The 18,045-nt window shown below is 31.8% G+C and overlaps 1 protein-coding gene across 1 annotated transcript; it reads left to right on the top strand.

The window, feature by feature from the left end:
• Positions 1-843: 843 nt before the first annotated feature.
• Positions 844-5,993, top strand: LOC143257290 (putative oxidoreductase TM_0325). The gene is made up of 5 exons (XM_076515737.1): positions 844-966; positions 1,286-1,365; positions 2,641-2,780; positions 4,549-4,641; positions 5,467-5,993. The coding sequence occupies exons 2-5, from the start codon at positions 1,308-1,310 to the stop codon at positions 5,554-5,556; spliced, it is 381 nt and encodes a 126-aa protein (XP_076371852.1). The 5' UTR covers positions 844-966; positions 1,286-1,307; the 3' UTR covers positions 5,557-5,993.
• Positions 5,994-18,045: the final 12,052 nt, after the last annotated feature.

The raw sequence follows: 18,045 nt of genomic DNA, 5'->3' as shown, positions 1-18,045 counted from the left end.
GGCCTAAAACAAATTGTCTTAGAAATTTCGGTGTGTACGATTAGAATTCTTTTGTATTATTCTAGAAATCCTGTATTTAAAAGTACTATTCCAATAAATATATTAACTTGAGAGCATAATGTAGTATTTTTAAAGTAATAATATATAAAGGTTGATTATTAAAATTAATAACATGCATCTGATGTATTTTTATAGTATCGCATCCTGCTTCCTGTAGCAGATGTTTATTTATTAAACTGAAGTTACGTACGGTAACCAAGCTTTGCTGGTAGTTCTATGTAACCAGAAAGCTACCATATACAAAAACCACTGACTGTGTAGAAGTGTTTGAAATGTTTTAGTTAATTTTTACAGGTTGACCTACTTATGTACTGGAAACAAGTCACGTGATTAGTGAAAGCTAATATTTCTGGTAGACTAAAAGACTCATATATAACCACTGACTGAGTAGAAGTGTTTAATTTTTTTCAGTTAAATCTTGCATGTCGATCTCCCAGAGCAGAATCAAGCCCATGTTCACTTTAGGTGAAGATGCATAATATCCTGTTAGCTTAACGTACAAACTTTAAATAATTAAAGGAAGTACCCTGTTACGCAAAACTTAAAAATTATTTATTATTGCATACTAATGGATCTACCCGGCAGTATTTTGTGTTATTTTGATCACTAGCTAACTACATATAGTTGTTATATCCGAGAATGCCAGGTTAATCTGGTAAAAACGTTGTAATTATAACTATTGTACACTTTATATTCTATAATAAAAAAGTTTAAAGTCGTCTTTTATCAGTCACGTGGTTTGTGAATGTTGTATATAGAACGGACAGTTTCCGTTGCATTGCAGGATGAATCTAACCAACCAATCAGTAACTAGAAGCTTGCCAAATTAACGAATCAGCAATCAACAGTTTGTCTAACAGTAAAGGGAAGGTGATCTACAAACAGTCTGAAGTCAACTTATTCCTGGTAAGTCTATTATTCTGCATGAAGTAATGTGATATATAAATGTATTTGGAAAAAAACGTCGGTGAAATGAACAAAGTTCAAGTTTTTCGTAAAAATATTGTATTTATGTAAGATTATATAATTTGTTTATTGTGTTTTTCTCTCTCGCTAGAAGCATTAGACTTGTGTCATTATTTGAAGGTTATTTATATTAAACGCAATATAATTAAAGCTGTGTGGTGTTTTGTTATTGTTTTATTTTCTCAAACTAACATTTTCAAAACGTAGCCATACGTTGTTGGGGCCTGTGAATAAATTGTATGTTGCTCTTTGTTTCTAGATTACTTGTATGAACATATAGGATGGCAACCTCTATACCTACGGATAAGAAACTTTACCAGAAGGTGGCGATAATCACAGGTATGTAAAATTATATAATAAAAACATGTTGTATGACCTCTTACCGTTACCATTCTAACAGTACATCTGACACCTATTTCTGTATCCATTATTAAACAGTCAATACTATTTTATAATAAACGTATTAAATATGTTTTTCTTTCATATTGTTGTATTTGTGAAATATTGTGAAAAAATGTTTTCCTTCATGTAAAACAAAATCTCGTTTGGATGACAGGAAACAATATCTAAACGTTACACATTTTGTACACAAACGTTTGTGACCGGCAATAATAAATTTAAATTGTCGTTATGATAAAATGGTAACTGTTATATACTTATGGTTTATGAAAAACGTTATATTTGGTCAGTTTTAGTTTGAAAAAACGTGTTCCTGGTAAACGACCCGGGCACCTCTATACTAATGTGTTTTACTATATTTAGTGTCTTATCAGTTTATTTTATTAATTTGTATTATATAAGAAACGAATGTTTCACTACATTTTAATGGCTACAAATTAGCTAATATTGTAGCTGATTTGATCAATGACTACTTTACGAAGTTTTTGAGCAAAAGCTGGACCAGCAGGTGGCGTTAATCACAGGTTCATCAGTATAATCAACTTTTATTGTTCATCATTTAACTCATACAAAAACTAGTGTGTGTGTGTGTAATGTCAAGTCTCACATTAAAATGCACTTATTCAGACATAGTAGTTCGATAATGGTTTGATTTTTATGATTTTAGTGACGTAGGTGCAAGAGGTCTATGAGGGGGTGATGGTGTCGTGAAACCTTTTAAGTATAATGAGTGTCAAGCTTAAAGTGAAGATGTAGCCTGGATCACCTAGTCTAGAAATTTTAAATTAAGAAATATTTTTCCAGTTTTGTTGTTTATACATTTCGCTTTACTATTAATTCGTTACGAATTCGTTTCATAAATGATCTTAATTCTGATTGGCTCATAATTGAATTGACTAACGTTTGACTGCATCGATTACACTTTACTAGCTCTTTATTGGTCAAGGTTTATTTCACAAAATGTATTTATTTCAGTCAGTTATGAAATGCAAGGTTAAGGTAAGCTGTGGGGTTGAGGTGGTTTTACCTACCTCGTCTTTTGTCACCGTCTGTACACAAAAATTAAATAAACGTCTAATACAATACATTAAAATAAACAACATTCATATTAATATTGATGAACTAAGTGTTCATTGTTTACATGTTTGTTTGAAAGCTATAAACTCTTTATTCTTCTGCAAATTAAGATACTTAAGTGCATGTCTAAACATTTAGGTGCTAGTTCAGGGATAGGTAGAGCCACTGCCGTGTTGTTCTCACGCCTGGGAGCGAAGCTAGCCTTGACTGGAAGGAACCAAGAAAATTTGGCAAAATCTGCTGTAGAATGTGAAGCAGTTTCACCTTATAATCTAAAGGTTTGACAGAACGTTATATAACATGGAAGTATTTAATACGTCATATAAAGGTTTGATCAAACATTATGAAACATAGATATTTAGAACATAATCTAAAGGTATGATCAAACATAACATATCATAGAAGTGTTTAGTACAAAACTCAATTTAGACACAATACGATGTAACATAGATGTATTTAATACATAATAAATGTTTAGTTAAAAAAATTAGAAAAAACTATGTTTACACTCCATATATATATTTATATTCATTTTATCCATCGTTTAATATTCGAACATATTAAACTTGATGAAGCCACACAGGCGAAACATTGGTTAAATTTTTAAAATCTTTAGAGGTATTAGGAGTGTAAAGGTAGTTTTTTCTTCTACTAATGAGAAATTCTGACACATTTTGACCTTTAGTTGAGAAGGAAAAGAAATAAATAAGAAATATATAGTTGTTACAACTCTGGTATTGTTCTGAGTCTGTAAAGAAAACACATGGATGTATTCTCACATCATGGTTCTATAATGTATTCTTGTAAATATACTTAACTTGTTTCAACCCAGAATATTTGTTGTTTGCCAACACACAAACAAATATTTGCAAACAGAGAAATGAAATGACTGAAAGTTCTAAATATTTGATTCACAAACGTCTAACTCTAGTGAAACATGGTTAGTAAACAAGTTTTATAGTAATTAAAACGTAATAGATTAAAATTAATACGTAATACATAATAATTAAAATACTCAGTTATAACTAGAATGTAACAGATTGCAATTAAAAGTTAATAAATGATAAGTAATATATAATAAACGTTAATCGTGATACATTAAAATTAAATCAATTAATTATAATTAGAATGTAATCAAATGTAATTGGAATGTGATAAGTTATAATGAAATCATAATTATACTAACAACAAAATACACTGTACTGAGCTTGAAAACACAAGGAACATATTTCTACAGAGGAGTTTATCAGATGTTTATTTTACGTGAACAGTTTCCAAATTCTGTTGGTGTTGTTAAGCTTACATATAATGCAAAAAAATGAAAAACAGAAAGTTGTAGACTTGTACATGTGTGAAAGACGTTTCATTACTATTACCATATATGGTGTGTCATGGCCGATGCAGATAACAGATACTATCCATCCACCTAATTTTTGTTGTTGTTAAACACAAAACTACACAATGGTATTGAAACTCGATTATTAACGTTATAAACTCTCGGGCACTACCTCTGAGATAACTGGGGTAGCCCAGTTATGTTTCTATATGTGTACAGATACACATCATCTGATTTCTTTCTTCTTCTAGTGATGTTTTTACATTTAAAACATTTGTTTTAACTTTAACAAAACGTGACATCAACAATGTTTATTTAACGTCACAACGGTTTCAGAAGTGAAAATATTTTGATTTCTTTAGTATTTTGTTGATAATTAATCTTGAAACTCACCATATTTTTTATTTCTCCCTGAAACATTCATTTATTACCAGAGTTTTATCCTATTAACCCCCCAGTAATATAGCCGTATGTCTACAGATATTTTTAATACCTGTAGTTAATACCTTGCTTCAAAACAAATCTGTTTAATTTGAAATATTTTAACATGATTCTCTTTTTATAACTTACTATATTTTAATACAACACACGCTGTACTAACAAATAACATCATACAACAGTTTAATTCAACAGTTTACTGTGATACACATAACTCAGTATTTTGATTCCTGTTTTCTAACTTAAAATGTTCACTTTCTTTTGTATTTCAGCCTTTGTGTATCGTTGGTGATTTAACCATAGAATCAGATATTGAACGGATTATGAAGTCAACAATTGATACCTACGGAAGACTGGATATTTTGGTGAGTTTAGTTATTACAGAAAATAAAGATTAACACATTACGTCTGTACCATAAATTGTTTTTCTTTCACTTTTAGTCCATTTCTTAATCATTTGAAGGCTAGTGTTCCATTATTATTTGTGGTCAAAGTTTAAACCTGGCAGGCCTACCTTTTAAGAGGAATATAAAAGGCTTAGCACTCCAAGTAAAGAAATTAAACTGGCAAAATTTTTAACTAAAGTATTTTAGTTAGCCTGTGGTTACATTTTATGTATTATATTTTCGTCCGAGTGAATTACAAATCGTTTTAGAATAGCCAGTGTTTTACTACTTACGCAACCCTTCTCTAGGTTTAACAATACAGTTAAATACTAAAAACATAAACAAAAACACTCTTTCTTTGGAAAGATGAAACGCTTTTCATATTTTAATGATATGGGACACATTTTTTAATGAAGTCTTTCTTAAAATTAATCTATACTTGTAAATAACTGCTCTTTAATTGAAGAGACACAGAAAGATCAGATATTCCAAACTAGATGTGGTTACAAATCACGATATATAATCACAATCTGTACTCATTAAAAGTAAGAGGTAGGGAGAAAAGAGAAATTACCTCAAAAGAGATTATCACAGCGCCTGTTGCCTGATAAGAAACTCAATCAGCATCAGAAGTTTCGGTCCTAACCCTAACAGCTGCCAAAGCTCTAGATACCAAAATGTCTAAAATTCCGTGAAACACTTTACGTTTTACACGCCTTTTATTCTTGAATCGAAAAGATTCAAATTGATAGGAATATAAGAGGAAAGTGGGAACATTAAAAATGTTTTGTTTTTTTCCTTCAGGTTAACAATGCCGGAATAGCAGCGTTGGACTCAGTTGAAGATGGTTCTTTGGCGACACTAGATTTGGTGTGGAAAACTAATATTCGGTAACAAAGCTAGCAACTAGTAGTTATATAGAGAAGTAATTAAAATATACACATAATACACACACATGTATATATGTAGACAAACTAGGAGAGGACTGTGTGTGTATACAATCTGTTATCAATACTGTATATATATTGTAGTATTTGTTTTTTAATGAAGTACAAAAGGCTATCTGTTTCCTGGCTATCACGGGTATCGAAACCCGGTTTCAAGTGTTGTAAGTCCGTAGTAATATCGCTGTGACAAGGAAGATAAGGTACATATTAGTTATATAGCAATAATAATGAGAATAATTTGGACACATAATAGATTTATAGAAAAAGTAGCTGTTTTATTCAGTGTTACTCGAAGCTCCCAAGCTTTTAGAGAAGAACAACAACACTTGCTTTCTCTGTTTGCCCGTTCCATATTTCGAAAGGTAGAACAAATATTTTGTGAACTCAAGGAAACAAAACTTTAGGTTTGATTTTTTGAAAGTGAACTACGAACCTGTTTTAAATCAGGGCTTTCTTATGAATAATGTTTTTGGTTTTTCTTCACTGGCAAGTATAAATAGGCCCTTATGGAGAATATTTAGATTATGTTGTACACGTGTTAGTACCCATTCTGAAGAACACGATAAACCTACTTCTATTTCTCCCATTTCCCGTCATTCTTCCACGCATATTAAAATTTTAAACGTAAATATGTAGTTAATATCATGTTCAATTTTCTTTGATGTAAATTTAAAATGTTTATATGATTGTGATACCACACTCACTTTATGATATTCATGTATGAAACACACAACAAACAAAGTGTAATATTTCACTTTATAATGTATCAAAACAAAAATCAACTTTCAGAATCTAACCATCCAGAAGAAAATAAAGTAAAATAAAATACATTGGCTCACATGATTTTAATCTCCTTTTACATAACAAGTGTGATAATTAAACCTTTTTATTTTTACATAATATTTTTTTGGTTGACAGCGCTATTTTATTTTATACATTAGGCCTATTGTTTTCTTTTTCCCTCGCGACATTCTGATTCTGCACATATTTCTTCTCTCTATGAGTTGAATGTTCACATGTAAATAAAGTAGGTTTGTAATTAAATGTTAAGTAAAACTTACAAAAAATGCCTTAAAAACATTTAACTTTCACATAAGCTTATATGTTATTTTCTTTGTATGTGACATTAAATCACATAATTCTTTGAGTAAAAAAGTGAAGTGTATCAGTAGTGCCCTTAAAATAAAATAAACTTCACACAACTACTTGTAATGAATATTAAATTTAAGCACTTTATAATGCACCTGACTGTATTTTTCACTGATAGGTAATGTTTAAATGTTTTTACATTTAAAAACTTTACGTTAATTAAATAATATAAATGTAGATTTACTCTATATTATTTTTGAGTGTCTCTTAACATGAATGAAATACTCAGGAATTATTTTTTGTGGTGGATGGTATAAGTAGATTAGAGCTTAGACTCTGAGTGAAACCAAGAATCTAATACAATTAACCTTTCTAAAGTTCACGAAATAATTTAAATTGGTAGACAGATTTAAACTCTTTCTGTCACTGTAAACAAGTACAAGCTAAACTACACGAGGGCTATCCGCGTTAGTCATCCCTAACTTATAAGGGTAGAACTAGGGAGAAGGCAGCAAGTCATCATCTTCCACCACCAACTTATGAGATTCGAATCCGTGATACTCAGATTTCTAGTTGAGTGCTTTAGCCACCAAGCCATGCCGGGCTCCTGGTGACGGGGACTTTTTATGTTGTATAATATTTTTTGAGTTGTTAAAAATTATTCTCTACAAAGAGTGTTTTATTCCTTTATCCACAACATGTGTTAAAGAAGGTGAGGAAGGTTCCCGTTGTGTAGTCAGGGTAAAGATACCTCTCTTCATATATTTGTGGATGCTAAGTTTTCCCAAGTCTCTTATACTTCCAATCACTGACCTTAGGGTTCATGGTTCACAGTCATGGATAATCCTACAATATTTAGCTAAGAGATGGCGGTGGATGCTGAAGAATTGTCTATCAGTTTAAAATAAAGTACGGCTAATGCAGGTAGCTGTTTCTATCGTTTCACGCTAAATCTGTAAAAGATACAGTCATCCAGTTTTTATCTATTATTTTATTATCTAAAGACAGTTGATCAGAGAGGATTTTGAGTTTTTATCAGAGCTGTAAAAGGACAATTATTTTGAGGAGTTTCCTATCTCCTGTTAAATTATAAAAAGTAGAAATTAACGTATTTTATGGATGCTTCAAAATTTCTGGATTACTTTAATCACAACTGAACAAAATTACGATTAACAAAGAGATAGGATATTAGATAATCTGTATTGTTTGAGTTATAAGTTAATCTGTTATTTACTGTCGGGAAGGTCTAAGGTTCGAGACGTAATGCTGCTCAACACATTCTGTACTATAAACCACGAGCTCGTGAAATAGCAGCAGTCAATTCCGTTTTACATGTCTAAGATACCAACAAAGTTAATGTGGTAACTTGTGCTGATGGTTATGTGACTTTCTACTGCCAGTAGTTCAACACTGTTACTGTTATACCTGGTTATTTAGCTCGACGTGTTGCATAAGATGCCATTCAGGTTGTGAGTTCCACCTCCCTGTTAAAATACACTTTGTATTTTGGAAATAGAATTCTTGGAACTTTGGAGAATGAAATTTTCAAGCAATAGAGAAGTTTCTTAGGAATGTAACGTAAGGACAAAACAGGTTTTCTTAGATCAACGTCTCTATATTTGTTGTTACAGACTGGAGTTGAAGGAGGACAGCTTGATAACACGATAACAGCGCCCTCTGTCAATCCTCTGGTAATTCTTGTTTGATACAGGCTATTCCTGTTGTCAAACTCAAGACTATAAATGTATTTCTTACTCTATTTATAAATGATAATTTAATAGAATTTCTATATTTATATTTAGTTTGATTTCTGTTATTAGTTTTAATTTATTTTCTTCGTATTTCTAATACGTTGAACGTATAATGTTTGACATCTGTGAGAACTTATAAAGAATAGAATACTTTGGTTGGTGTCACCCAGCTGTTAAAGTGTGTAAAAAATGTTTTAAATATTTTACATGCTAATACTCTCTGCTTATTTTTATTTTGCAGTCCTGGATTTATTGAAACAAATATATTGCCAACTATTGAGTAGACACAAAGGAAGTATGTAAAAATTTATATGCAAAAACGGCTTGTTTGGGTTGAGAAGATATTTTACATAGAAGAGCGAACAACGTTTCGACCTTCTTCGATCATCGTCAGGTTCACAAAGAAAGAGGTAACTGATCGGAAGCTGACCACATGTTTGAAAGGGGTTGTGTAACTGTGTGTCGAAATGTAGAGGGCGGTATTAGATGTTTGAATATATAATTTTATTTATTTTATTATTTTATCCAAATAGGTAACATCAGCCAACTCATTCATCAAAGACTATTTTAATTTCAAGTCTAATCTAAATCAACTTAATCATAAAGCCTTAATAGCCAGTTTCGATGTTATATCCCTCTTTACAGAAGTTCCAACCACTGAAGCCTGCAAGATAGCCTTAGAACTCTATATCCGAGACCCTAACCCAACTATAGAAATTCCCAGTAACCAGTTAGCAACCCTCATAGAATTCACCACGATAAAGACAAACTTAATGTTCAACAACCAAAACTATATACAAACAAATGGCCTAAGCATGGGCAACCCAGTATCACCAGTTCTAGCCAATATTTTTATGACACAAGTTGAAACACAAGCAATTAACACAGCATTACATCCACCACTATATTGGTACAGATATGTAGATGACACGGTTGCAGGATTCAAATCTACAGAACACATACTTAATTTTTTCAATCACATTAACTCTATACATCCCAACATTAACTTCACATGTGAACAGGAAGAAAGCAATTAAATATCATTTCTTAACCTCAAAAGTAGAAGAACTGACACACAATTCAAAACAGAAATCCACCGAAAAATCACCCATACTGGACTATACATTCCTTGGGACTCAACACATGAAACAAAACAAAAACTCAACATACTAAGAAACCAAATAAACACAGCTATAAAACTATGCTCACCAGATAAAATTAACGATGAATTAGACAAAATAAGACAATACTTCATCAACATCAATAAGTTTCCTCCACAAACCGTAGAAAACATTATACGCACACACCTAGACAGAAAGCAAAATCAACCAACTAAAGTAAATACAGCTCACGAATAAAAAAACCACAAAACCATATACTGCTGTATACCATATATTCCTGACATCAGCAAACAAATAACCAACATTTGGCAAAAATTAGTAACAAAATATGACATTCCAGTTAATACCAAATTTATTCAAAAACCAGGCACAAAACTGAGGTCTATACTATGTAAAAACTACAGTGACAAACACCACACCAACATTATTTATAAAATACAATGTGATAACTGCCACGACTTCTATATTGGAGAAACAAGTAGAAAAATGGAAACCAGATTCAAAGAACATAAAAAGTCACCTTCACACGTTTCCGAACACTGCAAGTCAAATAAACACAACGTAACCATAGAAAACACTCAAATACTAAAAAAACAAACAAACATAAAGAAACGCTAAATTAAAGAAGCCTTACTTATACAACAACTCAAGCCCAAAATAAACCAATACAAAAAAACCTTTTACCTATATTAATAAATATAATCAACCATCTAAGCACATCCTCTATATTCCTACACTCAGTTACAGAACCCCCTTCAAACATGTTGTCAGCTATCGGTCAGTAACCCTTCCTTTCCTTGTAAACCTGACGATGACCAAAGAAGGTCGAAACGTTGTTCGCTCCTCTACATAAAAGTTTTCTTGACCCAAACCAGCTGTTTTTACATATATAGTTTTCTCTACAAGTGAGTTTTCTCGTAATCACTGATTAGAATACTTTGGTTGATGTCACCCAACTGATGTACCATTTAATAACAAAAATTCTATAAACAACATTATATTTAGTTTATTTTGTTCTTAACAACCAGTTTATTCAAAATTAATAAGCAGATGCCAAACGGAATTAATTTGTAATGTTTTATTTAAAGCAAAAAATGTATTTCTCCAAAAATAAAAACAAATGTTAAAAAGATCAGAACAAGTAACCAATAGACTTAGATCAGTTAAATCACCACCTTAACTACCATCACTCAAATAAAGAACATACGGAATAAATTAGTAACTAAGGTTTTACTGTTGTAGAAGTAAAACAAAAAGCAAACTTATTTGTAAGAGACAGTTTTAGCGCCATCTACCACCAGGGTTTCTCCGGTTGTAAACAAAGCTTCGTCAGAAGTGAGAAAAGCGATTGCATTGGCGACACGTTTTCGAACACTACAAGTCAAATAAACACAACATAACCATAGAAAACACTCAAATACTAAATAAAGAAACAAACATAAACAAACGCAAAATTAAAGAAGCCTTACTTATACAACAACTTAAACCCAAAATAAACCAATATAAAGGAACGCCTTTATACCTATATTAATATAATAAAATAAATAAAATTATATATTCAAACATCTAATACCGCCCTCTACATTTCGACACACAGTTACACAACCCCTTTCAAACATGTGGTCAGCTTCCGGTAAGTTACCTCTTTCTTTGTGAACCTGACGATGATCGAAGAAGGTCGAAACTTGTTCGCTCTTCTATGTAAAATATTTTCTCAACCCAAACGAGCCGTTTTTGCATATACATTTATCAACAAGTGGGTTTCTCGACATCACTGATAAGTATGTGAAAAGTGTATCAGCTTGTTGGTATATAACTATAATACGATTTTTTTTAATGATTTGAAACAGTCAATAGATTCATAGAAAATACTGTACAAGAATGTTAATTAAAATGAAAGACATTGTGTGATGTCCAACATAAACTATTAGTATTTGTTAGAATATTAGCATTATTTGTGTTTACTATTGTTTGTAACACAAATATTACTACGATCTTCCTAACCAACAAAGTAATGATATTATTTCTGTTTACTATTGTTTGTAAGCAAAACATTACTACGACCTTCCTAACCAACAAAGTAATGATGTTATTTCTGTTTACTATTGTTTGTAAGCAAAACATTACTACGACCTTCCTAACCAACAAAGTAATGGTGTTATTTCTGTTTACTGTTGTTTGAAACCCAAATGTTACTAGGGACCTCATAATTAACAAAGATATGGTGTCATTTCTGTTTGCTATTGTTTGTAACCCAAATGTTACTATTAACTTCCTAACCAACAAAGTAATGGATCCGTAAGCTATTTGGTTCATGACTGTGTCACAATAGGTTATCTTCAGTCTTCGTGAAGAGAAGTCGAAGTGATGATTTTTGGGTTTTGAATGCGAATACTTACCACTGTCCCACCGTGGAACTGTTTTTTATATGAACAGTACAGAATAAGCTTTTTGATGTTGATTGTGTCTAATTTATTTCTCCATTGTCATCATAAGGTGTTGGTAATGTTGTTTTATTTATTTACAGTAATTAATTGTTCAGTTTCAAGTTTATTTGTTTGTTTATCTAATCTCAGAGCCCTGTTAGATAGCGTGTGTTTCTACCATTCTGATAAAAATCATACTGGTTTATAATCATTTAAAATTTTAATACTGAATATAACTAACGGGAGATATTTATTTTAGACACATACACCAAGTACTCTCTTAAGATAATTTTGAACTCTATGCCAGAAGATTCTCTGATTTATTCGGTTTAGTTGAATAAGTTATAAATAAGTAAGAACAATTTATATATACACTTATCTTTCAGTTTTTAACATTGAAATTTAACGTTAAATGCAGCTAAATATCTTTAAATCTATATTTTACAGTTAATGGATAAAGCAGCCCAGTCATATCCGCTTGGTCGCATAGGAGAACCGCAAGAGGTCGCCAATGCAATCGCTTTTCTCGCTTCAAGCGAAGCTTCGTATATAACCGGAGAAACTCTGGTGATAGATGGCGCTAAAACTGTCATTTACCCATAACTTTGCTTTTGTTTTTCTTCTACAACAATAAAACCCAAGATGATAATCAGTGATGTCGAGAAACCCACTTGTTGAGAAATTTATATGCAAAAACGGCTCGTTTGGGTTGAGAAAATATTTTACATAGAAGATCGAACAACGTTTCGACCTTCTTCGGTCATCGTCAGGTTCACAAAGAAAGAGGTAACTGACCGGAAGCTGACCACATGTGCTAATTTATTCCGTATGTTTTTTATTTGTGTGATGGTAGTTTAGGTGGTGATTTAACTGATCTAAGTCTATTGGTTGACTGTTCTGATCTTTCTTTTTGATGTAATACATTTTTTGCTTTAAATAAAACATTACTAATTCATTCAGTTCAGCCTCTAGTTATTAATTTTGAATAAAGTGATCATTAAGAACAAAATAAACCAAATATAATATTGTTTATAGAATTTTTATATTAAATAGTACATCACCTAGGTGACATCAACCAAAGTATTATATTCTAGATCAATTTCAGTCACAAATACTCGCTTACAAAAACAGTTTCTTCTGACATAGAAATACTACATTCATTGCAGCGTGTCTGATGGGGAGTCAATAGTTTTATAGATCATTTGAAAACTTGAACGTGTTTGAAACCGTTATATTCTAAACAATTTCCACGCGAGTGAACAATCAAATGCTGGCCTGTATTCCTGGATAATAATCTAGTTCAACTGTGTGATTTGACTGCGTTCAGAATATATAGAACTGAATATACAACTTTCTATACAACTGTAGCGTATTTATAGTTCTGGAGAAAAGACACTATAATTATATTTACAGCTCTGTATTACAGACGTGAATCGTATTTATAGTTCTATAGAACGGTACTGTAATTGTATTTGGAACTCAATACTACATACACTTTAATCGTATTTATAGCGCTATAGTACAAACACTACAATCGTATTTACAGATTCATATTACAGACTTCAATCGTAGTTATGGATCTATAGAATAGACACTACACTTTTTTTGGAACTCTGTATTGCTGACACTTGAATCGTAGTTATAGTTCTAAATAATAGACACTACAATTGTATTAACAACTCTATATTACAGACACTTCAATCGTATTTATAGCTGTATAGTAGAAACACTTAAATTGTATTCATAACTATATATTAGAGACAATACAATTAAATTTAGAATTGTCACATGATGGGGTCGTTGACTGACCTGCGGGCAAAACGAGTGGGTTGAATCTGTTTAGCCGTTGGAGCTTCGAGTAATACTACCCGCTGTCGGGTGCAAAATTTGTTTTTAAGTGAGGATGTCGTGACGAATGGAACTCATAGGCACTAACTCAAGTTTTTACTATTCAAACAAGAAACTCGAACCCAGGACGTTCAATAAAAGCACTATTTATACTTTCTATTTATACCAGTCACCATGATAATAGAAGTAACTGACGATCTATAATATACCTTAGCATGTTAGACTGGTGTTAAGGAATAATAGCATTAATAACACTAACCAAGAGCTTGAGTATGAAGACATCTTTTTCTTCCGTTGACATTCTGACTGAGATACTCAGCTGTTGGGAGTACTTAGCTGACTAACTAACTGTCTCACTGGTCTTATTTTACCAGCCCTTTTATATCAGTAAAAGGGTGATTATCGGCTTACTCAAAGAAACAGCTTGTTTCCTGTTTACTGTTGCTGTGAGTTTCTTTCGTGAAAAAACTCTTACCGACACACCATTAAACTGTCAAACTTTGTTTACAAACTCCTACGTTCTCCAATTAATTACTAATTCTGATTTTAACACGGACATAGTTGATTTAACTGACCACAGGACCTCTTCTCTGTACTTGTAAAGTATTTCCTCTACCAGTCGAGAACAATGGTCCGATTATAGCGTCGTCTCATTAATCGAGGTCTTCAGGTTAAACATGTAAGTTTCTATATTTCCTTACAGGTTCGCTGACATCTACTGATTTAGTTCAACATTCATAAGACATTTCTTCGATTTTAGTTTCTAGCTTGGGTAATCTGCTGTAACTCCGAAAACATCTATTTGTTCAGGTTAAACACATAATTGAAATCCCCCGGTGTGTTTCTCTGAAGTAATGTTCTAACTGATGCTTCTGTATTTATTTGACCTTTGTAAGCATCAGTTTGCTTAAAATATCGTTGTTCTCTCAATAATCATTGTTGTTTAAAAAAAAATGTTCGCTTATACTGCACTTTCAGATTACTCGTAGGGCAACACATATTTCGATATGTTTACCTCAAATGTTGTAACTTTCTAAACATCATTACTTTGAAAAACATATTTATTTGTACGGCATTTTTCTCTGTTTATTGCTACAATTAATAATCTGGGGCATCCACATATTTAGCGATGCCTCTCAATGATATAGTACAAAAACTACAATTGTGTTTAAACACCATATTACTGATACTACAATTGTAATTATAACACTGTAATGTAGATAATGCAATTGTATTTACAGTATTAACCACTAGTATCCACAGTACATTCTATCGGACTAACCTGTTAACCTGTGTTGTCCATGGTTCATCTGATGTGGCCAGATGTAATACAAAACACCAGCTGGAGTGAAATTTCTGGACCACATGTTGATGTGACATTTGACCTATTTTAATATTTGACCAATTACTAAAGTACGTTTTAGCCTGGTGACTCAACAATAAATCTGTAGTTTGATAATGCTTAAATTCAAGGTTCGATTCTCGCTATAAGCCTAACGTAGATAATCCATTGTGTAACTAGACGTTTAACGACAAACACACCAAACTTACTGTAAGTGATCATCGATAGAAGTTACGATACATAAAGTTATCTCTTTTGATCATCAATTTATGATTGGATACTAACAACCAGACATACCTTCTTTGTTTTTCCAAATTAAATCTTTGATTATAAGACTGTGAGTTCAGAAATTTAAAATATTAAAAGTCAATCGTTCTTGTATTTAGAATATACGGCATTTGACTTTTTTCTTGATTTCTAACAAATATTCATTTCAATAGTTTTTATGACCATGTTAATGATTGTTAAGCGATAAGCCTGAAAAGTTATAATACTAATATTCAGGACTCGATTCCACTGGTGAAAACAGTGCAGATAGCCACATCAGCAGATTCCCACTTCAAAATAAACAAGCATTCTGTTGTTGTAGAACAAGGAAAATAAACCAAACGAAGATTTATGTCTGTCTCTTCTGTTTTTTTGTACTATTTTCCCGTTATGTGTTTTTATGGGTTTTTCTGTAAGCAGTTAATTTATTTCTCATTTCGTACTTTGTAAGTAAACACCTTTGCAACGAAACTAGATAATAAAATTTAAATCAGTGTCTGAAATCGTAAAACAATTCAGAACCAAAGTAAGAACATTTAGCAATATTACATATTTTTCGCGTCTTTGTTAAAATATTTCTCAATCTCTTTCGTTTGGCTGACACTAGATGGCTGGATATAAGAACTAACTTTTCCCTCGCAGTTCCAGACTTGATTGTTAGGTTTTTCTTGTTGTTGTTTCTTTTTGAAAGTCTTTTATCCGCGTCCCCCAGTAGCTCAGCAGTATTTCTGCTGACTTACAACGCTAAAAACCTGGTTTTCATACCCGTAGTGGGCATAGCACAGATAGCCCTTGTGTATTTTTGTGATTAATTCAAAACAACAACAACATTTTAACCGCAAAGCTACACAATGAACTATTTGTCTTTTGGCCACATATGGAATCAAACCCTTCATTTTAACATTGTTTATAAGCTTATTGCTTCCTCTGTGTGGGTAACAGCTCTAGAACCTGAACTAACAATTTTGGCACGTGGCGTCCTTATCAATGCGATGTGGGGATTGTCATGGGGCAGTAAGACGATCCCAGGAAGTCAACCACATATGATCTTGGTCTACAACTAGGTTTTAAAGGTCGTTGAGCTCGAATATGGTATGACATTTTGAGTTTCTTCTTCCCTTCAGAATCGTTAATCATTGAAATGCCAGAGTGACTAAACCTGGCACACGTGCTCAGGTACATCAGCAGGTGTCCTAATTATTTTTTTAATGAAAACAAGATCGAAATGAGATCCTAAGTGTGACTTTTGAATTTTGTATTAATGAAATGTAATTCCTTATACAGTTATGAGAAGAACTATTTTCTGTTTTATTTATCTAAAAACTAAAATCTACAATTAAGCGAACCGATGTTTTGAAAGAAAACTTGGCTTCCTAAGTAACAACATTTTGTCAAGGTAATATTTTATCAGGGCTTTTCATTTAATTGTATCATTCAAATTAACAATAATTAATGTCTCTGTTACAGTAATCCTCACCACTGAATGGAAAGTTGTATAATATGTATTAAGACTTTGTTAAATGTATTAGAGAACAGGGTTCAAAAACATACAGTTTTTCCGTTGTACCGCAGTAAGCCTCCGACATAGTATTACAAGTGAAACAGTAGCTTACTCTATATATGCGTTACAAAAATATAGTTCAATTATTAACAAGGAGTTCCGTCATCTTTAATAAATCATAACAGTATGTATTCTTTAAAATAACTACGATGTATTCCTTCGTGAACTATTTTTGCCTTGGTGTAACTACGCACACACACACAATGCTTTTTATTCGTTTATTAATAATCCGAGAAAGTAACTTAATGTTGATATAGGGTTTAATGTAAACATTAAATAAAACAAATTCACAGTTTTGTTTGTTTTAAAAACATTGTTACTGTAACAATAAAATTCTCTCTCTATTTTCAATTTTTGTCTTTTTATTGTTTACAGACCTTGCTGGTCCCAAACATGTCAGACTTTCAGAATTGGAAAACAACACTTGTTTTAATTAGTTACCTATCTCCTGTTAAACAAACAAAAGGTAAAATTAATCTATATTATGGATACTTCATAAATTCTGGATTATTTTTATCCCAATTGAACAAAACTATGATTATCAACGAGATAGGATATTAGTTAATCTGTGTTGTTTGAATGCATATAAATACATGGACGTAGCGGATTATTAGTTACAGTGTTAGTTATTGTTGTATAGGTCTAAGCTTTTCAACACGTTCTACACAATCAATTATGGGCACGTTATGCAGTAGTAGTCAATCCAGTTTTACACGTCACAGGTTTGAAAAAAAACTTTGTGGTGACGTTTGCTATAACGCATATACTTTTCGTCTGGTCAGTAGTTTAAAATTAAAATCAGTTATACCTTTTCGTTTCACCTTTGTGTACAACATGGTTCCATTAATATTGTAGTTTCTATTTACTTATAAAAAAGGACTTTGTACTCTCAGAAAGTAAGTAAAATTTAATGAATAAAATTTGAAAGCAGTAATATTGTAATAAATATTTTTATTTACTATTTCACGAAAACCTACACAAATCTGTGCATGACCGTTCTTACATTTAATGAGATATTCTTAACAGAGTTC

This window comes from Tachypleus tridentatus, chromosome 7 (assembly GCF_004210375.1).
Source record: "Tachypleus tridentatus isolate NWPU-2018 chromosome 7, ASM421037v1, whole genome shotgun sequence".
NCBI lineage: Eukaryota > Metazoa > Arthropoda > Merostomata > Xiphosura > Limulidae > Tachypleus > Tachypleus tridentatus.
This window is presented reverse-complemented; position numbering and strand designations above follow the sequence as displayed.